The following is a 25,835-nucleotide window of genomic DNA, read 5'->3' as shown; positions in this document are numbered from 1 at the left end:
TCTTCGCCGAGCTGTGTGCCAAGTCATCTAAATTACAAGCTGCGGTTGAGGGAAAATAAGTTGTGTCCATTGCACACTTAGCACTTGGTCTTGGAATATGCTTAAAGAGCATAATTTGCGTTAACCATCATTACTTAAAAATGGAGACTTTGGTCACCATTATACCTCCTTTTAAGAATCTGCTTCAGTTAAACAAATGTTGATGTTACACCAACATCGGATATTAGCGCAGAGAGCGAACGGTACGGAACATACTGCGCCTTACTCGACGTTTTTTATCAAGAAAAAAAGAAAGAAAGTTTGACTCGTTATTGTCAATTGTCGAATACACACTTGCTAATCAGTCAACCAAACTTACGGTTGACCAAACAAAAGACGAAAAACGGCGTTTTGCGCTCGATTTTGGTTTCTCATTAGATTAGGACGCGTGACCCACTTACTTAAAAAGCACGCCGCTTCGAACAGTTTGTTAAACTATGACAAAAACGAACAAAAAACGATAATATCACTTAAGAGGGTAAAATCTCCCCCCCCCCCCCGTGGATACGTCACTGGGGGCAATGGATAATGTATAATATTTTTACACTTTATAAGTAATACAGATTACATTTAAATAAAACTAATATCGCATTTTGAAATTCCAGGGGGGGAAGCAAGTGCTAAATCAGTGACCTCCCAATTAAGTTATTTAAAAATTTTGTAAGCATTTTGATACCTGAAATATACTTTTTTATGTACCGAATAAAATCATATCTATTTATCTTTGGCCGAATCCACATTTTTACTCTCATGCGAATTTGCCAAATATCGTTTGTCTGATTGGATTTAGTTGCATCATAAAATCGTCAAGACGATTTCTAAAATCCCAAAGCGACTTGTTTTGTTATTGTTTGTTACTTACACTGCATTAAAAAAATAAAAGCACCGTTTTATTGTGTACGATGTCCGTTTAAACAGAGCATAAATGAAATGAATGCCAGTGGCTGACTGTTGGGGATTATTCTGGCTTGATAAAGGCTCTGAAACGAGTGGGATTAACAGTTAGACTTGAAAATGCCTGGTCTTGTGGTTTTCAAGCGGAGATGGGGCACTGGAAGTGACGATCTGGTGTTGCCATGTTTTATGCTCGCCCTTACACATCTTATTCTGTGAGTATTTATTGTATTTTTGCATATTTCCATGATTAAAAACTAGGGTTCCTCTTTTTCCCGGATTTTTTCACTCCCGGGAAACGGGATTGAAAAATTAAACTTCCAAGGAATCCTGGGAATCCCGACGAAATATTTATACCTAAAATTATGTTATTATGACGTTTGAAATTATTTTATATTAGCTCCAAACATTTAATTAAGCTCATAGGACCCTTATTCGTTTTATTTTAAAAAAGCGCATGCAAGGCGCATTTTACTGGTAGAACAAATTTAATTAGGTGTTTTCCGCTGGTAAACGCAAAAAAAGCTATAGGCAATGACATTAACATACCAGGTACTCTTTTTAGCGCTCATTCACTTCTGCACATAGAAATTTATGCAAAAAAACAAAAAAATACTACATACCATGACGCACATTATTTGGGTTAAGGTGCGGGTTAGCGTTTGGGTGAGGGTTGGTCAAGTGTTATTATATATAGCATTAATAATAACACCTGACCCACCCTCATTTAAACGCTAATCCGCACCCCAACCCAAATAATGTGCGTCATGGTATGCGGTATTTGTAGAGCATTTTTTTGCCTAACTTTCTACGTGCAGAAGTGAAGGAGCGCCCTATTTTTTTCTTTATATATATTAGTCAAAAACAACAATAGTTTTTAAGTTTTGCTATGTTGCCAAAACCCGGGATTATAAAAAAAAAATTCCGGGATTGGGGATTGTTAATTTGCTTGAAATCCCGGGAATTCCCCTCGAAACATTCCCGGAGAGGAACCCTAATTAAAATGTATATTTTTATGGTCATCATTTTTTTAACTAACTTCCACGCTGGACTAGAATTCTTGAACAACTAACATTATTTGGGTTAGGTTTGAGTAGGTTAAGCAATATTATTTAATAATAACACTTGACCAACCCTCACCCAAACACTAACTGACACCCTAACCCAAATATTGTGCATTGCTTTGATAATTGTTTCAATCCTGTGGTAGGATTGTAGGCCAACTGTAAGAAAATTTGTCTGCACATAAATTCCGTGATTAAAACATACATTTTTATGGTTATAGCGTCTTCGAGACTCTCACTCTTTGGATTTTGCGCGGGGAGATGATTTTGCGGCTTGAAATTGCATGGCTGTTAACATTTCCGCCAAAATTTGCGTGGCTGTAATAATATTATATATATATTTGTGAAATTTGCACAGCTGAAAATGGAGTACTATACTGAAAACCATTAGCGCTACATAAGCTTTGCGTGTTTGATCTATTTTTCGCTACTGACCGCATTTTACATGAAATGCACGGTTATAACCCAGCCGAGCGGGAAACTGCGCGGGGGATTGGCTTTCCAACCTGGACTTGTTCTTTGTCAAAACGAAAGTGGCTGTCTGTACTTTTAAAAGTAATAACAAGTTCTAAGTGTATTTGACCAATGTTTTTCAGATTTGTTGTGATATCTGTGTACCTCACAACATCTCCTGAACTCAACTTGTGGAGCGGCCTCTCTGTGGAGCAGATGCAGGAACTTAATGCAGCCCAAAGTGACATAGTGAAGGCATCCTGCGCATCCGAAATAAAGTACTTCTCATTTGGATATCTTGGACTTCTTATAACAGCTATGGTAAACAATGCACGTGCTTAACTGGATTGTCATAATACTTGAAATTGGATATTTGTCTGGATCTCTTCTACACTTGCAGCCATATGTGTTTATGTAGGGATTGAGGTTAGGTTTGGGGTTAGCATTTTGATTTGGGTGATGATTATTAAATTTCCATTTATTTCAAATAAATTTAAATTACTTTGTTAGTCAGGTAAATAGCCTAAGGAAGTTACCTGATCGCTCTATGTTGTCTTATATAAAAATTTGGTTGAAATGAAGTCTGATGTGTACTAGAGATTTTGGAGCATAATTGCTATAAATGTTATGAACTTCTTATTGTTATTGTTACCTACTTCTTTATGACTTTTTTTGTCCTAGAAAAATGGCAACTAAAAAAGCCTAAAAGTAAATATATATATGATAATATTTAATGCCCTTTCAAAACTTAGTGTTAAAGACTATTTTTTATGCAGGGAAAATCGGGAAAAATTGGCAGAAATGATGATGATTTTAACTAGTTTCTAAAGTTTAACATTGGAAACAACAAAAGCAGTAAATGTTTATTAGGAAACCACATATATTTGTTCAAAATCGCAGTTGTTCATATTTGCGAGTTTTGAATGCATAGCGAATTCTCTACAACTTGATTATATAATATACTCCAAGTTTTTGATAACATGTGAAGTTTTTGATAACATGTGATATTTATTTAGTTGCTGGAGATTGTGATGATGGCGTTCAGTATGCAAGGAACAATCATGGACCCAGCACCTAGAAAACCTGTGGAATATCTCATCTACATCAGAATCGGTATAGTCATTATACTCCATGTCAACTGTAAAAATCAGGGCTGCGGAGCCGATTTAAAATAACCTGAATCTGAATCCTCAGTCTGGCTCTGGCCAAAATAATTTACTGAGTCCCGAATCCGACTCCACAGCTCTGGTAAACTCAAATGCTTTGACTTTTAGTAAGATGATGGCAAAAGAAATTGCCGAAACGTTTGCTAATAAAAGAATGAATCTTTTATCTATTACTTTGACTTTTAGTTATATAAATTACTCTTAAGATATATGTGGTATATGTTAGTTACTAGCAGTATTATTCATAAATACAACAAAGATACTTGTTTCAATAGGCTTTCCTTGTTTTTAACTTTTATACAATTTATTTTTACTAATTTCTCATGGATATTAATTGATGATTTTCTTTTCATTTGCAGTGCTGGGATGTGCTGAATTAATTTACACCATTGCTGTTGCTATTAAGCTTGGACAAGATTGGGTTGCATGCAGCATTCTGAGGGGAATATTTAATGTACAAGCAGGTAGACTGTTATTTTAATTGATTTATAAAAATGTCATCATTCTCAATATAATAATGAAAAGTTTGGGTGTTGGAATCCAAATATTTTAAAATAAATTTAGTTGTCTATTTATTTGAGCTACATTTTTTGGTTTGCAAATGAAAATATTTAAATATCTAAACAATTTCAAATTTGTAGTTATAAGTTTTAACATATTTATCCTGGTGGAAGTAATAGATTTTGGTTGGAACTATTTATTAAAACTATATAGAACAAAAAGCATCATCTATTTAAATATTTATATGATTCATTTTTTGATTTTATGAGCTTTCATGTTAGTATACACGAATAGAAATGCACATATATTGTTCTGTAACATTTAAACTAATATTTACCACAATAATTTGGTAAAAAATGTTTCTGTGATGCCTGACTGTTTGCTAGCTGCAAATATAGAAACACCTCATGCCACTTAAGTTTAATTGGTTCATTACCTGTTGTGTGTATTGTGGCTTTATTTAATGGCGGTAATTACCATCATGTTACACTTGTCTTATAAATAATTAAATCCAGAAGTTACTCATTATACATAGTGTCCTTCTTAATTACAGCTTTATCACATTTAGCATTTCCAGAAAGTTAAAAAATAACAAACTTATTAAGAAATGTCACATTTTGAAAGTTTTGAATATCTCTTTATTTACTTTCAACATCATATTGATTTTCAAGATGTTGACACTAAATAAAATGAGTAACTTCTGGATTTAATTATTTATAAGACAAGTCTAACATGATGGTAATTACCGCCATTAAATAAAGCCACAATACACACAACAGGCAAGATGTTGAAAATAAATACACAGATATATTATATTCTACTTGTGTAGTGGCTTTGATATTCATTTCTACATTTGTATTTTGTGTAAAACAGTGGTTTTTAACTGTTTTGGTTGTTGCCAGTTGCCACCCCTGTTTTAGGTTCTAATTTTTATAACGTCAGATAACAATCATATAGAATTTGGCAAATGTTCAAATTTCTAGGCAAATTGTCTTAAATTGAAATGTGAGGATCACGCAATAAGTATAAAACAAAAAACACTTTTTATCCAAAAGAATAAAACTGTATTAAGTGCTTTTATGACAAAGATGATTACAAACATCAATTAATTATTTTATTATTACTTAAATTCCTAAAATATTTTGATGATCTTAAATTTATATAGTAAGAGTCCTCAATTAGTGTTATATTTTTTGTTGAAATGTGGAAAACATGCATTTAACCTATTATTAATATAATTGTGCAGGTATAATTGGAGTCAATGGAATCGTATTACTTGTTGTTATTCTGACGGCTTGTTGTACTTTTGATTCGGCCGGAGGAGCATTTTATAAATTCGAACAAGCTCTGCTGGACGATAATTCACCAACCCACATCAACAATATTAGGTTGGCTGCTTAATCTCTCCCTTGGAAATGTTTGCTGATTAACGAAAGTGTCTTTGCAATTAGAGAATGTTTGTGTTAAGCCTATATTTGCTAAAAAACATTTTTAATTAAAAAAAAACACTTAGTATGTTAAAATGGTATTATATTTATATATTGAGTTTATTTTGTAATGTTTTTAAACAACACATTGTCGTTACCTGAGTCGGTTTAAAACAGGGCTGCAGAGGCGGACTCGGGACTCAATGGAGTCGGCTTGTTTTGCCGGACTCGGGACTCGAGTAAGACCGCGTAAAACTACTCGAGTCCCGAGTCCGACGTGTGCATGCGCAGTATCAAATTTTAAAACTGTTAACGCGTCAAAATGTAAGTTGTAAAGGTGTAATAGCAAATGGTGAAAGATTTTTAAACCATGTAATGCAGGTGGATAAATTATGACACAATATGAGTGGATTGCAGAAAATCCACCTTAATTTAGTTGCATAAATAGGTAAAATACAGGCTGTAGAGTCAGAGCTGGACTCGGGACTCGACAAAATCTTACATTTGACCGGAGTCGGACTCTGGTGTATTTATTTGGCCGGAGTCAGACTCTGGAGTCGGACTGTTTTTTTTTTTTTTAACCGACTCCGCAGCCCTGGTTTAAAATAACTAAGTTCCACTCCGGCCAAACTGCATATACACAAGTTGGACTCGGGATGCAGGTAATCTTATGATTGTCTTACTTGAGTCTCCGTAGCCCTGGTCATTACTAAGAATAGGTATACTTAGAAAATTTCTTGATTTGACAACTTTAATTTTTTGTTTCAGAACTGAATTGGATAAAGAGAAGCAACTTTTTTGGCGTCAAACTTTTGCAAAGTGCTTTTGCTGTCGCTTAAGATCAACCAATACTAGGGTGCGATTTAAAATTAGCCAAAAAGTTTATTGAAATGAAAATTGCTTTAGAAACAAAAAAAAATGTTCAGGAAATCTAAACAATCCTTTTAAGTGTATTTTCATAAGTCAATAAACAGCTTTGTTTAAATTAAAAAAATGGTAAAATCATTGTTGTATACAGTAATTCTATCAGATATGTAATGGGAAAAATTCAAAATGCAAAAAAGAGAACCAATTCCACAAATGTAGTATATTTTGTTTTTTAAATTGGATTGCTGCTCTCATATTAATACATGCCAAAAAAAATTTGAAAACAAATATTTTATGTCAAACATACTTTTTTGTATTGCTTCACGTTTTTTTATAGGATAATTTTGTTTTGTTTCCAGGCCGCTTTGGATGAAGTAGCTCAGTTGTTTGGCGATTTTTTTAACAAGCAAGATTTTGTGCCTTCGGATCTGGTTGCTGGTTTTGTATTGTTACGGCATCGACAGCAATATCGCGAAGAACAAGTAAAAGATTCGGTAAGTGAAGTTCTCTGCTTCGTCATTTCTCATAACAGGAACCAGACAATCTTTATCACAGGCAAATATATTTTAGGTAAACTATGCACAGATCTGTAATGTAGCTCGAAAATCAATATATAGGCAAAATCAATGCGTTTAAAGTGATAAGAATTCTGTTCCTTTTATAAGTGAAAATATCAGTTGTATTAAGTGATGATGATACAAGTGTGTCGAAATTTCTTTTTAGTATATTGGTGTCACTTTATTCCACCTATTTGAACATATATTTCACCTTAACATATATTTCACCAATACATTTTGTGCTTGTCATCATTATTCTAAGTTTTAAGATGGTTAAATTTTTCAGCTTGACAATCCAATCAAGGAATTTATGTGCGGGCGAGCGATCACAGATCAAACAACGTTCTTTGACCATTCCAATGCTGTGAGTGCTGTGTATTCACCCTAAACTTTATTGCAGATTTTTCACCTCTGTTAGCCATGATACAGGGGTTCGACAAAGTATTTCAATCTTTAAAAATATTTTACTGTACCCATGTTATTTTAAATATTTAGAAGCGGATAAAAGAACTTTCTTTTAAAAGATTTTCTTATTAGACTTTGAATTTATTTTATGTACAGCTTAAGCCATATCTTTACAACTATACTACCATGGTATTGGACAAGTACATACTACCACTTTGCTTTGGGTATCGGCTCCGATGTGATATTATGGACATCCCTTATAACAGTTTAAAAATGAACTTATCTGGGATGCTGCATAAATAAACTGAACAGGGTTAAATACAGTGGAATAGTTTGATTAGCATATAGTACACATACACTTGTGGCATGAATTTCATGTGTAAGTGAAAACTGGGATGGCTTTTCGGTGTACTATAATGATAAGGAAGACGTTATCGTTGCTAAAATCAGCTTCCGAGGGGCTAGATCACAATTGTTAATAAACATGTATGTGTGTGTAAGTTTTTCATGAGGTTAAAACATGGTGTTTATGTTTCACAGACTGACAGGCACGAGTTCGAATTAATGACCTACTACTGCCAGTTTGCAGTTGCATCGTACGGACCTCTCATGTACATGTATTCACACAAAGCATGCGGACTCTGCTATCTTGCCAAGGAATGCATGTAAGTCGCTCTGCTTAAGGCATCACACTTAATACCAATGTGGCTACTTCCAGGCAAGTTTGCCAAAAAGTTTAAATCTTTAAAAATCTTTGAATGTCTTTGAAATGATTTACAGATTCAAAAGTCAAACAAATCTATGTTTTTCCAAACCTCTTTGAATTAATTTCTGTCCAGCTTGAGTCATGTATGTAGAGAGTGCCGTTAAAAGAACAATTTATCATGTTTTATTTTTGAATTATAGTTAAAAATGTCAAGCAATCCACTTTCAGGTCTTTAAAAATCTACAAATTTTCTTTGATTGCCTTCAATTTTTTCATAAAATTGTGTGGCAATCGTGCTTTAAGCCTTATATTTGCTGGTAATTGTAACTTTTTTGGTTTCATCGATAAATGAAATATCTTCACAATTCCGAGTTGTTGAAAAAAACAGTACATACATATTAGGCATCATGGCAAGTATAGATTAAGGAATGGAATAAGAAGCTTACATTAGTAGATTTGGTTTGTTTTTAGAAAGTATTGTAAGCCCCATCTTTCAAATCATACACATTTTTGTTGCCTCTAAATGGTTAAATTCCTAGATAGGTTAATTAGTGGAATTTTTTGCAAAAAATTTAAGACTAATAAAAATACACTTACAGTTCAAGGAATCCCTAAATAATGCCCTAAAACCAATTTTTTATTCCTGAGTTGTTTTCGGGCTTTCGTCTAAGATTCCAATATCTGAATTGAAATCCTTGTTATTTTTATTGTTTAAGGGTTTTTACTGTTTTCAATTTAGTTTTTCAGTTTTCTCTTGAAACCCTCAGATAGCTATATTGTGTGACTAGATTGCCATCGTTATGTTTAATGTGTATCCTTTCATGTTGAAGGGTTCCTAGCATAATATCAGGGTTATATGTGGTTTCTTTGTTGACGCATAGGAACCCTAATAATATTTCGTGCTGTAAGACAAACTTTAAAACAGGTCGAAATTTGTATATTTCACACAAGTAAGACTTATTTACTTTGTTATAAAATATTGCAAAAAATCTCTGTTGTACGTCCTAAGAACATCAAATCCCATATAGAAGCAGGTAGCTTTTTAACGTCAAATATATTTTTATTATTTTCCAACATAAAAAACGCCTCTGTTTCTATTTTCGCTTTGCTATTCTTGCTGTGTCTAACTAAAACCTTCAACCATTACGCTCCAATATCTGTTACGTTATATCAAATTTGATTTTGGAGATTTTTAATGATAAAAAGTATCTATACCAGTAAATAAGTTCCAGATAAAAGTATACAAAGAAAAATTGATTAATATTCACTCTACCTATTTGGCTTTGACGTTGATTTGTTTTTCATATTCAGGCTACATTACAGATCCTTGCATAGTGTATCTAAATATTTTTTACAGTTATCTTCTTTTTTATCATTTGAAAAATTGTAGCATTTTTAAACTCAATGGTAAAGAAATGTACATGAAGAGGCTTCCATTCCATTATGCAATGCTTTTACATGCATAGATAGATTTATAGGGAGGCCCGATGCATCCATTATTAATGCAAAGTCCAGATCAGGTGAAATAACTGATCAATATTTTGAACCTTACGTGCCTCCTACATTGATTACAATTTATAAAGAGCAATGGGAAATAGCTTGACACTTCCTGGCTTTGATTCTGTGATTATCAACATGTTGCTAGAAGCCATAATGCAGCAAGCCAGTAATCTAATCTGTTTTTCTATTAGTTTATTATTATTATTAAATTCAAAATAAAAAATGGCATTAAATTGAAAATAAAAAATGAATTTTAATTTGTGAAAGGGGTTAAAAAATTCTCTCTTGGATGTATTGTCAATCAAGCATTAAAATAAATTCCTAGTGATAAACAACATGACCCATAGAGATGGTTTATCTGTATTAAATGTGGAATTTAGATATTATTCAAATATGGCCCACAGCTTTAAAAATATAAAACTACTATAATAAAGTTAAACAGGTATTGCCTTAACAGGCACGATTTAACCACATTTTGTTACATGATAATTCTTTACAATCTACAGTTGTATTTATAACCAAGACAGCATGGCTGAACCATAAGCCTCTAAATGCTATTAGGCTAATATATCCCTGGAGAGTTAATTTACAATGTTACATTAAAAGTTGATTAATATGTTCTAACATAGTTTAGCATGTATATCATAATTTAATTAAATAGCCAGTCAGCATAGATGTCAATAGGTTATGACGAAGACGTGGCATGCATTTGCAATTTGTAAATGTGTATGTGTCACAAATTCATGTTGCAACTCATAAATAACTTGAACTTGTGAAACGACGACATTTTGGGTGGAGTGTAATTTGGTTTCTCAAGACCAAAACTAAATTGGATTGCCTAATTTTTGAGTGGCTAAATAACTCATTTTAAAACAATATTGAAAAGAGCTTCCCGGTTAGTAAATATACAGTCATTCTTTAAAGGTCGTATGACAAATATACTAAATACTCTTATTCATTTTTTCAATGATTTAGCCTTGGTAACTCCAACTAAAGACTAGTAAAACTCTATTATAAAAATAGGAAAATGCCCATAACCATAGTTAAAGCTTTATTTTATAGGGGAAAAAATTGAGAGTCTGTTTCTGTCCTGTTTGGAGAAAATGTTTTTTCATAAAATATTGATCAAAACTAAAAATAATAAAAATGTTTATACAAATTTACAGACTTATATATATATATAAATATATATATAAGTCTGTAAATTTGATTAAATATATATATATATATATATATGGTTTTATTCATATTTACCATTTGTCCCTTCTATCAAGGCAATGATTCTTGATATTTTTTTCTACCCAAATACTAAGTGTAACAGCGAAAACTAAAAATAATAAAACCTAAAAATCATAAAAATGTTTAATCAAATTTACAGACTTATATATATATATAAATATATATATAAGTCTGTAAATTTGATTATAAATATATATATATATGGTTTTATTCATATTTACCATTTGTCCCTTCTATCAAGGCAATGATTCTTGATATTTTTTTCTACCCAAATACTAAGTGTAACAGCGAAACTTTGGCAACCCATTTCTCTTCATTGCAAGATAACAAACATAAGGAAAGTATAAATTATATAAACCCTTCTTAAATATTGGAGCAATCTTGGCCATGAGCAAATTCAGTAAAAATAACTATATAAAACTATTGTTGTTGGCGATCCAACCAAATCATACTGTGGCACAATATTGTGTGGTGACTGTCGACCAATGGGTTGGAAAACGCATGAAGTAAGCCATATCTGATAGAAATCAGATACAGTCGGGTCATAGGGGCACAATTAGTCCTCTAATTTACAGGCATCATACTTTAAAGTTTAAACAGACATCATGCGGCCACATAATTCAGGTTGTGAACCATGGGTTGAGAATCACTGTATTACGGCCAATAACAGTGACATTGTGTCTCAGGTGTGGAACGTTTAAATATAATTAATGTAAACCCTTCCTAAGCATTGGAGAAATCTTGCTAAAACCAATCGCAGTATGTCTTTTTGAGAAACACCGTGTTAAGGCCAATAACAGTAACATTGTGTCTAAGGTGTGGAACGTACAGGGATTCTTGCTGTCCATCAATGCAAAGAGCCCAGCATCAGCGTATGTTCGCTTATGCAAGCGTACACGACGATGTGTGTTGTCAGTGGCGAACATCAGCCGTCAGGAAAACTATGCTCGAGTCTGGTTTGAAGGGGGAGGTTGACCTGGTCTACATTTCGTGGAATAACGATGTAAGTTGAGCATAATGGTTGCGGGTTAGAGTAATTTTTTTTTCTGTTTTCAACCTCTCTGTGCCAGCTTTTTACAAGGAGTTTAAGATAAAGTGTAAAAAATTTGAAATTGATATATTCAAAAACAGGTTTTTAGTAAAAAATTAAACCATGGGAATTATTGTATTCTCACTACTTTTTTCTGTAAAGCTTCACTTTTTGGTACTGACTTTGTGCCTCAGACTGTATTGAGGTATATCTTAAAAGGTCATTTTGAGACCTAAAAACGTCTCAATAAAAAATATTTTTGGACAGAAAAATTTTTGACATAAGTTTTTGGTCGTGAACACTGTTATCACCCTAATTGACATATTGTTAGAGGTCGTTTTTAGGTCAATTATCACCCTAATTGACATATTGTTAGGGTTGAAAAGTCACGACAAGTCATTTAAAAAAAACAGACTTATGTGCGCTCAATTCAAGTCCTTCGCCTACACCTACTGTCCTACACCATTAAAACTCTGCCTTAATTTAACTTTTTGGACGTGAATCAGAAAAAAGTTTCAAAAATTCCCGCTAATCTTCAAAATGTTACTCAAAACAATCATTTGTTGTGTCCCAGTTGTTCAAGCAACCCTTCTACGTGGCTGTGGACCACAACCAGCGTTCAGTTGTTGTCACGATACGAGGCACCCTCAGCAACATCGATGCACTTCAAGACATCATTGCAACTCCAGCTCAGATTCCAGCTCATGGAGTTGATTCATCATGGAAGGCTCACAAGGTAAAATAATGGACTGGGTGCCTAAGGAAAGACTATTGCCAAACTAAGTCGGTCTAATCATAATTGTAGTGCAAGTAAACCCCCCCCTAGAAAAACATCTAGCGGGCATTTTTAAGGCCGCCCTCAACCAACGGCTTAGACTTAGAAGGAGCTGGTTTAGTAACAGCCATAGCATTGTTTGCCTGTTCGTGAACTAGCTTGTGGTGAGGTTAGAATATATTCACTTTTTCACGATAGCGACAGCAGTAAAATATAATATGTATTTATTTTTTTAGTGTTTAAAGTTAAAAAAAACTAGCTAACTACTCCAATTCAAAAAACTTTATTATTAGTTTAATAAGAACAATAAAAAAAGTTAAAAAAAAACGAGTAAAACGAGGATCGGACATTTTTAATGAATATACATTTGTTCTATACTGGTTTGGTTAAACTAAGGAACTGACGATGCCAGTAAAGGCGAAATATATATTCCCTTAAAAATGGCTGATCCTGGTGTTACTCTGGTTTGTAAAGGTTAAGTTATTATTTAAATACCCGTCAGCGGAACAGTGATCGACAAGCAGAAACCTGCTGCCAATGGTTTTGGATTCCATAAAGATACGACCTTCCATATAGTTTAATAAGGAGATTGTGCTGTGCTTTGCAGGGAATATTACAGGGAGCCATCCACATAAAGCAGAAGCTACTTGGCGAGGAGATGATTTTGTCGCAAGCTTTTGGACGGGATTTGAATCGCGGCACTCGGGATTACTCCCTTGTAATAGTCGGTAAGTCGCTCGTTACTTCAATACAAAAGCTGCACTGCAAAGCTGTTTTCTATTCGCGCAAAGCAAAAAAAAGCATTTATTGTTTAAGTTGCAAGTGTACGAATAGTCACATCTGGTCTCTATCGCTTTCCTTCTATTCCGCGACCTTCTGTAATGGAATAAACTAACTGCATAACAAGAAGTCGGCAATATCTTTAAGACGCCCTACAGTCGTACAGTATTATGTATTATTCTGCTCAAAGTAAGCTGCTTGAGAGACACCTGATATATATTTGGAATGAAGTGGTTTTACAACAGAGATAATTTCCACTGACCCTTGGCTACTGCAATTACTCTTGGGCAAGAGCCCTAAACTGGGGCCTATGAAGCCCTTTGGGGGCATGGACTAGTTTAAGAGGGCAATAAAAGCCTAATCTTAGTGCATAATTTAAAAGTGGAATTAAATTTTTAAAAGAAACTAATGTAATGAAAAAAACGCTTTTGCGCCCTTTTCTTGAATTTATTTGGACCCGGTAAGAATATTAAAGTCCATAAAGACGTAGGTAGCATTTTAAGCGTTTCGAACACCTGTCTATTTATTTTCAACATCTATTTTGATATTCCTACTACATCTGACTAAAACCTCCAACCATTGTGTTCTAATATTTATGACTTCTCTTGGTTTATTTACATTCATGTTTCGTTTTGTGTAACAGGTCATTCACTCGGTGCTGGGGTGGCAGCAATTCTTGCCATTCTTCTGCGGAATCGATATCCAAACCTCGTTTGTTATTCCTACGCTCCGCCAGGAGGTTTACTCAGGTAAGGGATGCCTAAGATAAACTTTTATTTTAACTGTTTTTATCCTAATCTTGAAGCAATTTATTATAAAAATTGACGTTCGAAAAATATTTTTAATAAATATACCATGATGTATTCGGGTAATCTTTATTAAGGTTATGAACTTGCAACAATTTTATAAACTTGACCTGGAAGCATACTTCTTGCAGCATTGATTACTAAAATACACTTAATATTTTTATACTTTTCTATTAAGTTTGCCAATATAGCCACCCTCATTTTAAACCCGCAAGTTTTACAATTTTAAAATTGATTAGGCCTAAAACGAACTGTTATCATAAGACTTGCCAGTTGCCACTAATTTAACATCCATTCACTTATATTATTTCTGGGGGTTATAGAAGAGGTTGTTGACCTTGTAATTTTTTTCCTATAGTAATATGCTATGCGTTATTATAGTTTGTCAGCAATGCAAGGCTCGAAGGGATACATTAATACTGTGGTGCTCGGGAAAGATTTAATCGTAAGAACAAGCCTCTCCCAGATGGAAAGAATGAGAAACGAAATCACACATTTGCTGCACAACACTAAACTGCCAAAGGTTTGCGAATAATTATCGATTTTTTTACTTGTGGGGTAAAATAGATTGCTGTTAAGAATGTTAAATATTACGATTAAAAAACAACTGGATTTTGTCCTAATAAAAAAACATTTTTTAAATCTTGAAATTTTATTAAAGAAAAAAAAAAAGAAAAAAAGGATAAATATTTTACCGCATAATATAGTGCCCCCTATGTTTCTAACCATAAATGCCTTATAAGTAGAATGATCTAGCAAGGCAAGTTGTTTAATTTTCAAAGATTAATTGGGTTTGAAAAATGATTAATATCGTCCCTCATGTAACTACTATAATTGTCCAGCATAGAAACATATGCCTGGATTTCAAGAATTATTTTGCCTTTTTGTTCGCTTCTGGTAAGCAAGGCAGGTGTTTACTTTTTACGATAAATTGCGTTTTGATTGATCACACCTTTCTGACTTGTGACGTCAGTTTAAACGGATATACTCATTACTGAACCCATGATTAGGCGATGCACGCATGGTGACTTCCTGTTATTTTAATAAAGTAACGCTCTCTAAGTTCAATTCCCCCAAAAGGTTGAACCATAGGCTAACCTATTGAAAACAAGTTCAATGCCTAAAATGTTGATAAGTTCAATGCTCTAAAATGTTGAACCATAGGCTAGTTAACTTATAAAAACATTTAAAAAAAATTATTAAAAAATTTAACATAAACTAAAAGAGTGTGACCCTAAAGGATTTGAAAACATCAAGGGTTGCACGATTTACATTGAATTAAAATTTACAATCGCTAGTCGGGCGACTGTCAGCCAATCAGAAGTTGTCCGGACGAAATAACACTCGCCAAAAATGTTGCCATGATGTCTGCCAATACTCATTGTTCATAATTGGTTTTGCCACTGATTTAGCCTGTCTTTCTACTTTGATGCGTGAACATAGTTTCTGTGTGGCCTTAAATATTTACCCTGTTATTGAATGCTGAGGACTAAAACTATGTGCGATACACTTGTTTGATACTGTAGTTGTCTAAGCGTCTATGGTTGGCGATTCAACGAAATAATTGGCCTTCAATCTTTAGCGTTAAAATCGTAGATTAACAAATTAGTTTCAATTTTTACTTAAGGGCACCCGTCAGTCAGGCGAGTAAGTGTTTATCAGCACTCGCCCAGAATTGCACTCGCATTGGCGAGCGGGCGAGTACAACTTCCTACCCTGAGTTGCTAGTTTAAATTATTCTGCTTTAAGTTGACATCTGTGAACTGACTGTACATAAATGATTAAAAAATAAAAATGCGTCTAAAGTGTTTTTCACAGACGTTACTATTGCTAATTTAAAGTTGTTAACACAAAAATGTGTATAACTTTGAGTTTATATGTTTTAACGACAATTTATTTTCTTTCAGTACAAGGTAATCCTTGGCAACATTGTTCACTCCACAAAAAAGATGCAAAGAATCTTGGAAGGAGAAACGAGACAGGTAAAAAGTGATAATAGTAGTAGTTGGTTTGCAAGATTTTATGATAAATTTAACTAATTTAATAACTGAGCCTTTGTAGATCAGTTGGTAGAGCGACAGTCCGGGTATGACCAGAGGTCGTAAGTTCTCACTGCAGGCAAGTTTGTAGTTTTAGTTTTTTTGTCGACTTGTCCCATCTGGGCCTTTGTAGCTCAGTTGGTAAGGCCCCAGTATGACCGAGTTCGTGAGGTAGAACCTCACTGCAGGCTATTTTTACGAACATGATTTAACAGATAATGGTGCTATGCTTGTTTCTCGACTCGCTCCTCTCTGAGCCTGTGTAGCTCAGTTGGAACAGCGACGGTCCCATCTGACCGAGGTCGCGAGTTCGAACCTCACTGCAGGCTAGTTGTTTTTTTAGCCTGTTCTGCTTGCATCATTGATCGACAGAATCAGTCAGTCTGTGATGGCTTTTGGGGATCTAATGATAAGTAAGGCGTAATCGTTGGTTAAAAACCAGCTCCAATAGGGCTAGATTACAGTTGTTGTACACATATGTGTGTATCTTTTACTATACTCCTGAAAGTTTCAAATATGCCAGCAGCAACGGTATATTTAATAAAAAGTTGTTGGAAACAAGTACTGATTTCAATAAAAAGCCATTATATTCGATAAAATCGACATTTTGCTGTTATAAACGTTTCGGCAATAACTAATTCCATCATCAGTGTAAAAATACAAGTGAAGATAAAAACGCTAAAACACGCACAAATAAAAAAAATGACAAAGACAACACGAAAAGAAGGCGATTATAAGTTGCCGAAACGTTTGTATCAGCAAAATGTCGATTTTACGAAACATAATGGCTTTATATTTTTATTAAAATTCCTAAAAAAACGTGTATTGTGTTCCAAAGTATTGAATCTCTTCACAGGAGGGAGGAGATGAGGATGAATACCGGATGTTGATGGAGTCTCCTGTCTCCGGAAGATCACAGCAAGAGGAAGTTCTCGAGTATGAGGACCTCTTTCCTCCAGGAAGAATCCTCCATGTGGTTTACAAGAAGCAAGCTGGAGATGCAAACTGCAGGTGGGTTGGATCTTGTTGGACTTCGTTAACTTCAGTATTTGTTGATAGTCTTATTTGTCTATTCTAAATTTGGAAATCGGGTGGCGCTTTTAAACAACAGGTTATATTGCTTAATGCAGACTTGGACAACTAGATAATTCTAGTTTTCTAATTCAATAAATTAGAGCAAAATGCGGCTAATTCCACTTCTAATCTAATTTGTGAATTGCTTGTTTGCTCTAATTCTAGTTCTAATCTAATTCGGATTTTACCAAAAATCCTAGTTTGTCCAACGACATTTTTAGTCTCTTAGTGAAAACAAAGAATTTGAATTCAAACTCTTTGGTTGAAACGTAATTTTCATGGACTAAATATTATATGCTATGCTAAAATGCTTAAAAATTAGCACACACATAATTGACATGCACATTCCTATGAAAATACTTCTCGATTTAAATGTAATTGATTGTGAATAATAAAATCTAATTTTAGTTTAAATTCCAGTTCAAATTCGTTTTTTTAAGAATTCGGTAATTCTAATTCCAATCTAAATTGAGAAAACTCAAAATGATCTAATTCTAATTCTAATCTAATTTTAAAAAGCTAAAATAAATCTAGTTGTCCAAGTCTGGCTTAATGGTGAAAATAACGGCCCAAATAGACGTTAAAAGCGACATGCTTTATTTTCAAACGTTTCGGCAAATTCTCATGCCATCATCAGTGATATGAAGGCCACGTCGGTTGCACCCGTTTATACACACTTTGGTCGCACCAAGGAATGATAAGAATGATAAAAAGTGCGGAACAAGCGTCGCAAAAAGATAGATAAAAAGGTGCGCAGCAAAAACGAGGAGCGAGGTGTAAGCCACCTGCGAGTGTGCGTCTGACGAAACAGGTGCAGATCAACTGCGACATACAATACAATAACAAGCAAAGAAACAAAGGCACAATAGTAGGACAGTACGTCACTTCAAAAATACGCAATAAGTTAACTAAGTATTGAACAAATACAGAGGAACCGACTTAGAATCAACGTCTATTTGAACGTCTATTTGGGCCGTTATTTTCACCATTAAACTTATGAACAGATCCGTATATAGTGTTCCAAGGTTATATTGCAATTTGCAATGTTGACATGCTTTCGTATAACTGATGCTTTATGAGGTCATTTCGTACTTTGACCTGATATGGCATGGTTGTACTGTTGAACAGATTATATTTCAATGTTGTCAAGCTTTCTTATAAAAAAAAAAAGCTTTCTTATAAGCGATGCTTCCATCAGGTGGTTTTCGTTTGTACTTTGGCCTGACAAAGCCCAATAAAGCATGGTTGTACAAAAGCTTGTTAACTTCAGTATTTGTGAATAGTCTTATTTGCCTGATTCAAAATCTGGAAATCGGGTGGTACTGTTGAACAACAGGTTGTATTGCAATTTTGACAGGCCTTCGTATACCGATGCTTCATCAGGTCTTTTTGTTCATACTATAAAAGCACCTTGTACAAAAGCTTGGTAACTTCAGTAGCAGTTTAAAGCAGAGATGAAAAGTTAGTTTGAAACAACTAGAGTCGCACTCAGGTCTAGAAAATAAGGTCCGACTTGTTTTCCAGCCGTTTAAGGAACTAAAATAAGATGGATATATACCATAGCAATCTTCTCATATACCATAGCAATCTTCTCATATGGGTTTTATTTAATTCATTCAAAATACATGGTTGGAGAATATTCCGCATCATTTTTCGCCGTCTTTACAATTTAAAGTTTACCGCCTTTTCGGTATCGAACTTAATTGCTACTGCGCATGCGCACGTCGAGCTCGGGACTCAAGTAGACTCCAGTAAAATTAACCAACTCTGCTTGTTTTTATGTATACTTAACTGTTTAAGTTGGAGGTCCCCAACCGGGTTACGGCGGAACCCTGGGGTGTCTTTTCTAGTGCTTAAGGATTCCGCGAGATATTTGGAAATTTTGTCGATTTGATTTGTCTTTTGATACAACGTGCGATTAGAATACAAATAATCAAAATATATGTATTCCTACATTTTAAAGCTGATTTGTATTGTTCCAGTTTCGTTTATGGTGACATTACAGTAAACCGCTTAACGAAAGTTTTAGTACAGGTGCCGTAATTTAAGGTTTGCTTTTATAATACGACTGTTTCACTAATGAATGATTGTTGAAAGTGAAGCGCTGGTCTGGAATCCTATCACATTTTTGTCCGGGGTCTTACGGTATTTACATTATTTGGGCTTAGGGTGTTTCAAAAAATACTATAATATTTAACACTATACTCATTGTAATTTTTCACTGATATTTAAATGACTTTGAAAGTGGCGATAAACAACAAATTGTTCCGCGTTATTTTGCGCAAAAATTTATGTTAAGCAGTTATATTTTTTTATAAAAAAAGGTTGGGAACCACTGTTTTTTAAAAAAAAACTGCTAATGTCACGTTCTTCGAACGACACACTTTATGTTCATGCCTTCCTACACATATATTCTACAATATCTCAACCCCCTTCCCTTTTAGTTCGTCTTCGCGCAAGCAATTCTTCGCCATCGAGTCCGACAACATGAAGGATTTCTCCGAGATCATTATTTCACACCAGATGGTCAGCCACCATTTCCCCACTGAGCTACTCAAGGCAATGCAGAAGGTAAAAATCTTCTTAGTGTGTTACCCATTGGCTCATAGTAACTTCCTATCAGTATAACCTTGTATAGCCTTCAAATAACGTTCTGGAATATGTCGATTTCGATAAATTCAAGGCGTTTGAGGTAATACAGTCTTGGGTAGATTCGAAATTACGACCATAAGACTGAATTTTACTGTCCCTGAAATAACTCACAACTTTTTTAATTCACAGTACCTGAGATGTGAATTTGGAACGTTATGATTATACTTCACGGTCACTGAGATTCGAATTCACGACCTCTATATTCCCAATATGAGTTATAATCTTCGCGCAAATCGGTCTTTTCGAATTTCAAATCCATTTATCAAATTTAAAAGCCTAATTGGTTTTGTTAAAAAGCGCTTTGTAGTTATTAAACAGAAAACATTTTTTGTCGGTTTTGCAATGGCAGCAATACAAGTATTGAACGAGTTGATAATTTTTAAGAGTTTGTTAAAAATTGCATCTTTATGTGGCCTCATAAAAAAATCCGTAACTTTATTAATTTTTCGCGAATTTATTCAGGTGGTGAGTCATAGTGAAAACGCTGACTCATCACGGCGCTACACAGAAGCGGAAACACTCCCAGTTAGCGGAATTACGCGGAACGGACGAAGTCGACGGAGCGACATGGCTAATAAGCCGCAGGTAAAACGTGGATAGTGGGATTTTGCGGATAAAGCGTTTGAACTGTAATCTGTGTGAGATTCAAATTAGTACGGGTTTTAAAATGGACTTTTCAATTTGTCAGCTTACGTCTTTACATTTTTCCGTTTTTCGACGGAGCTACATGGCCAAAAGGCTGCAGTAAACATGGGTGAATGAAGTTTGCGGATAAAGCGTTAGAACTGTGATCACTGATCAGTGTGACATTCACATTAGTAATGGTTTGAAATAGGCGTTTTCATTTGTTCGCTAACTGCTTAGGGCTGCATGGCCTATAGAGTTGTCACGAACTGCTATTTTACTGTGAGTTTATCAATAACGTTTAAGGGATAAGAAATGTTAAGTTGTCTAAAATGTTTAAGTGTTCTATGTTTTCATATCTCTCATGCGGTTTAATTCGTGTGTTGGGCTTGTGTGATTCTGATCTTGGTTTATCCTTGTTGACCTTTTTCGTTTGTTTGTAGGTAACCATATTCGTTATCTTAGCCAGCCAATTTTTGCCACCTTTACTTTAAAAATGCAACTCCTGTATATCAGAAACACTTAAAAGTAGTATCAAATGCAGGACACCATAACCGAAAAAGTATAAGTAAGATAAAGCAGTGTTTTTAAGCCTTGTTTGCTGCAACTTAAATTCTTGCTCCAGTATAATAGCGATGTTTTGGCGATATCTTCACGGAAATACACAACAAAATTCAGAAACCCTTGTTTGTAACCATATGGTACATTGGTGAGCAAACCAGACTTTTTGCCAACCGTCTTTTTTTTATCGTGAACCGCAATAGATCGAAGCACTAACGCTAACTTCAAATGCAGGACACGATAATCGAACAACCAACCTCAGGCTCGCTGCAAAATTCCGAGGGTACACGTTCGAATCCTGACGCTTCACAAGAGGACATACAACCGACAGAACCTGACAGGTGAATTGTGATTTTTGCTGCAAGTAATTTGACTGAGATCAGTTTGTTTCTGTACGCAAGACTCGAAATATTGTTTCTTTATGGTAGCTTTCATATATTTTGATCACTCTTGTGGTTACTTAAATTTGAAAATTTAGATTATACTGTTACAAATCCAAACAGGTAATTGTTAACCCCAGTTTGTATATATTGTAAGACATCCGCTCAGTGATATAAGATTTTGTTGTATTTAATTTTACAAATCGTCGCTATGGTCCATAATATGAATAACCATAGTGTCATAAGCAAGCTCTCAGCAATACATATCATACTTTTTGTTAAAATTTAAGGTAAAAACAACAACATTAAACTGCATATAATTTGTTGTTATTTTGCCGCAAAAAGTCAACATGGATTTTCGTTCATCAAATGACGTTATTTTAAAGCTTTTTTTTAAATTGCCTAAATCAGGCTGCCAATCAAAACCTCGCCTTTTCCCAGAGCTCCTGCAGTGGATAACGTCATCCAAGAGAGTGACGTCACTGCTCCTGCCCCATCAGCGTCGGTTGTTGATGACGAAGTGTTCGTGGCTCCTCTAGCGAGGATGGATTCCTACTCCGAGTCAGGATCAAGTGAGAACCTAACAATATTGACAGCAATGTCTAGTATAGTTGTCGGCAAACTCTGGGCCGCGGCTCAAATGTGGGCCTATTAGCCTTTTTTAGTGGACCGCGAGCTATTTTTAATAGTACTTTGGTTTTATCAGGCTCAAAGTTTTTACCCTGGCTCATTAGTGCATAACAGGGCCTCCAGTCCGTTTTGCCAATGTGAAACAAAGTAATGTAATATTTCTCGAGCTACCCGATTACACTGGGATTTGGCTGCATATTGGCGGACAAAACAGGTGTTTTTTACAATTAATTGAAAAAGTTTGCATTCCCCAAACCCAAAAAAATATCTTGGATCCTCCTATGTTTTGTAGTTGTTTTACCTAGTGGGCCTTCAATAGCTCTGAAAACAATATCTTTGGCTGCGACTAAAAGCTTGCCGACCACTGATCTATAGTATAATGCATTTCTGTCCAATTGTACCTTTTAACCAGAGGTTGTTGTGCAGTTGTAATGATATTCTACCCGAGGTTAAAGCCTTGTGTAAAATAAAAATTATAGTTTAATAATTCAGTGACTGAGAAGTAAGCAGGAATGTCAGCGGTGAAAACAACGAACTATTTTTTACTTATTTTGATACTTATTTTGTTACGAATGTAAGTTTAGTTTTTTGTTTTGTTTAGATTACAGCATGGACCTCCCAATGTCTCCAACCGCTGGTCCTTTGCCCTCGAGTAACTCCAGGGTGATTGTTGACGTCATAGTGGAGGAACCAGAGGTAACTATGGGTCATAGTAGAATTTGTTCAAACAGTTGCTTACCAATTTACCATGTACAACTTTGGTACGTATTAGGATTAATAGGTTTTACATGTGTTTTTAACCTATTGATTTTGCTATGGTAAAACTGTTTAAAACATTAGTAGGTTTCCATATTTTACACCACTAATATATGTTTAGACAAACAAATCAATACAAATCCTTTTGTTTCAACAGCCCCTAAGCAATCAGTCTGGAAATAACTCAATGCAAAACCTGTCATCTGAGCCTATAGTTGAAAACACAGGTAAAATGCATTGGTTTTAAACATTCAATACATTTAATGATGATTGCCACAATTCGTAAAAAATGTTTGTTAAGTGAAAGGTTTGAACAATATTTTGCCTGTGTTAATTTTATTGAAATCCACCCCAAATGCTAAGGTATGTGTAAAATTACTATATGGTTACATGTTAATTGCCTTGCATTTTTCTTAAACATCGACTATAACATGCGGTTAGCAATTTAATACACGGACAATCGGACATGTTTAACGTAATATGCAGATTTTTACCAATTGTTTAAACGCAAAATTCCGAAATCTACTCAAAATTTAGGTAGATTTCGCGCGTTATCACGCTTATTACGGTTGTAATTGATTTACAACGCCAGTAGAATGCCAGTAGTGCTTAACCAATAAATACTCTACTTATAATCTGGGCAACGCCGGGTATTTAGTCTAGTTTAATTTAAAAGGCTGCCAAAATTATATTTAAAAAAAAAAGTTAGATACATTCGCTAGCCATTTAAAGTGTTTCAAAATCACGTGTTTTTAAAACTCGTCATTTTTATTAGATCCTGAGCCACAGGATACGGAGAACCACGACAATTCTCTTCTGTTACGCTTCGGTGATTATATCGACGTCGTTCTACCGGAACCTCACCGCTGGTCACAAGAGGTCGTGGGAGAGCAAACGGATAATAAAGGTTCGACCTTAAAGTTGACCTTGACCTTCTATTTTACAAAAGTTGGACTTAATATTTTACGAACTTTAGATTAGACTAATTTAAACCATGAAAGGATATATTATCCACAATATTTGTCGGGCAATGCATTCAAAAAATAAACGGTGGTGGAGTGGGATTCGAACTCACGGTCGTGGAAATACGTAACCGTTTCTATTATGTCTAAGCTATTAAGCAACTTAGCCAAAGTGGAACTCGAAAACTGTGTTTTTCAAATAAAAATCCACATATACTTCGTACGAAACGTTGGTTAAAGAAATATATGCCAGAGGAACCTATTTTAAATTTATCCTTCGTACGTGGACAACTCGAAAGCATATAAAAGTATTTTCTTGTAGGCTGAAACTTTAATACTTATTTTGATATGTAGTTATTTTTTCAAGCCTTTTCTCCAAAGTATTTTTTTACGTGATTTACACGTTTTTTACAGGTGTCTTTTGAACATATCTATTTGCCAAAAATTTTTACCAGTATAAAAATACACTTCATTACGTCACAGAGTCGGGCGCCACGGAAGCGGTGACGTCACGCTACAAGCGCTCGAGGTCGATGCCGGGCCGTTCCGCCTCGCTGCACAATGACCGTGGTTGGGCCACAGTGGACCGGGACACCTTCAGTCGGGCCAAATTCGAACCAAACCTAATTCCAAAACCCCCGAGAAGTCAATCTACGAGGCAAGCAACTAGACCAGTCGATTTGCCGGTAAGTTAAAGGAATTCTGTTTTTTTAATGTTTGTTTATAGCATTGAGCTTACTTTAATATTCGTGAGTTTAAAATAAACCGGACTAGTGGATTTGCCAGTAAGTTGGTGTAATTCTGTTTTATTATGTTTCAAGTTTGACTTTGTTTAGTAGCATTAAGCTTACTTTAATATTTTTGATTTAAATAATGGGACCAGTCGATTTACCAGTAAGTTAGTTTTGTTCAGGTTATTCGCGGCATCTCGTCGGCCCCAACAACCCCCCAAAATACCCCCATAAGTGAAACCGCCGTCGTATGACTCATCAAAAACACCCCACAGCTAAAACCGCATTAACGTTACACATCAAAAGATGGGCTGAATTAGGAACGTACCAAGGATGGGTTGACCTGTACATCTGCATTTTAAGACAACACATATAAATAAAACTTTGTAAAGTGTAGTTACTCTGTAACCTTTTTATAATAACACTTAAATTAGCCAGTTTGATTATTTGTTTGTGAAATTATTAGTTTGCCTTGCTACAAATTTTCCTCCTTAAATTGATTTGTTTTTTTAACTAAACAAACAACTAAATTTCCCCCAAATAACATTTTTATAAACTGAATTTGTATCTTTTTTAATTTGTCGTGCGGCCTCGAATTTGAACAAATTAAACCTCGAATTTGAACAATTTTTTTTCCTTAGCACCATAACGCAACGCTCCTTAACATGCGCAAAATTTAAAACTAACTTTGCGTCTCACAATATCTACATGTTCCAAGTTGTAATATTCGTGAGTTTAAAATAAACCGGACTAGTGGATTTGCCAGTAAGTTGGTGTAATTCTGTTTTATTATGTTTCAAGTTTGACTTTGTTTAGTAGCATTAAGCTTACTTTAATATTTTTGATTTAAATAATGGGACCAGTCGATTTACCAGTAAGTTAGATCAATTCTGGTATTTTAGGATTAAGATTTGAATTTGTTTATTATGGCATTAGCCATACTTTAATATCCTTGACTTATAAAACAATACCAGTCGATTCGCTAGTGAGTTGATGTAATTCTGGTATTTTTTGTTTGAAGTTTGACTTCGTTTAGTAGCATTAGGCTTACTTTAACATTCTTGCATTAAAAAAATGGGACTAGTCGATTTATGATTGAAGTTTGAATTTGTTTAGAGCATTAGGTTTACTTTAGTATTCTTGACTTAGAAAAAACAGACCAGTCGATTTACCAGTAAGTTTAAGGAATTCTGGTATTTTATGGTGAAATTTTTTTT

General features: G+C 34.6%; 1 protein-coding gene across 2 annotated transcripts; it reads left to right on the top strand.

Moving 5' to 3' along the window:
- The first annotated feature begins 908 nt into the window (after nucleotides 1-908).
- LOC146135280 (diacylglycerol lipase-alpha-like) lies at nucleotides 909-25,327 on the top strand. 2 transcript variants are annotated; one of them, XM_083395299.1, is made up of 25 exons: nucleotides 909-1,148; nucleotides 2,594-2,771; nucleotides 3,467-3,563; nucleotides 3,976-4,080; nucleotides 5,364-5,505; nucleotides 6,313-6,400; nucleotides 6,771-6,905; nucleotides 7,255-7,332; nucleotides 7,914-8,038; nucleotides 11,635-11,821; nucleotides 12,423-12,584; nucleotides 13,231-13,351; nucleotides 14,047-14,152; nucleotides 14,591-14,732; nucleotides 16,117-16,191; nucleotides 17,105-17,259; nucleotides 19,767-19,893; nucleotides 20,437-20,559; nucleotides 21,394-21,500; nucleotides 21,981-22,111; nucleotides 22,771-22,865; nucleotides 23,083-23,152; nucleotides 23,701-23,832; nucleotides 24,371-24,573; nucleotides 24,801-25,327. In XM_083395299.1, the coding sequence occupies exons 1-25, from the start codon at nucleotides 1,054-1,056 to the stop codon at nucleotides 24,870-24,872; spliced, it is 3,051 nt and encodes a 1,016-aa protein (XP_083251425.1). In that variant the 5' UTR covers nucleotides 909-1,053; the 3' UTR covers nucleotides 24,873-25,327. The 2 variants fall into 2 exon arrangements, with proteins under 2 accessions (XP_083251425.1, XP_083251424.1); XM_083395298.1 differs by having other exon boundaries at nucleotides 21,951-22,111.
- Nucleotides 25,328-25,835: the final 508 nt, after the last annotated feature.

The sequence above is a fragment of the Ascidiella aspersa genome, chromosome 8 (assembly GCF_963924565.1).
Source record: "Ascidiella aspersa chromosome 8, kaAscAspe10.2, whole genome shotgun sequence".
Lineage (NCBI taxonomy): Eukaryota > Metazoa > Chordata > Ascidiacea > Phlebobranchia > Ascidiidae > Ascidiella > Ascidiella aspersa.
Note: the sequence above shows the minus strand (reverse complement) of the source record. Positions and strands in the feature narration are given on the sequence as shown.

What these genes read in the sequence shown, in the direction of transcription:
- LOC146135280 (XM_083395298.1), top strand. Translation starts at nt 1,054, where the DNA reads ATGCCTGGTCTTGTGGTTTTCAAGCGGAGATGGGGCACTGGAAGTGAC. An exon ending in ACATGGCTAATAAGCCGCAG is followed by an intron (nt 20,560 to 21,393) that starts GTAAAACGTGGA and finishes CTTCAAATGCAG; the next exon opens with GACACGATAATCGAACAACC. An exon ending in GCCTATAGTTGAAAACACAG is followed by an intron (nt 23,153 to 23,700) that starts GTAAAATGCATT and finishes CATTTTTATTAG; the next exon opens with ATCCTGAGCCACAGGATACG.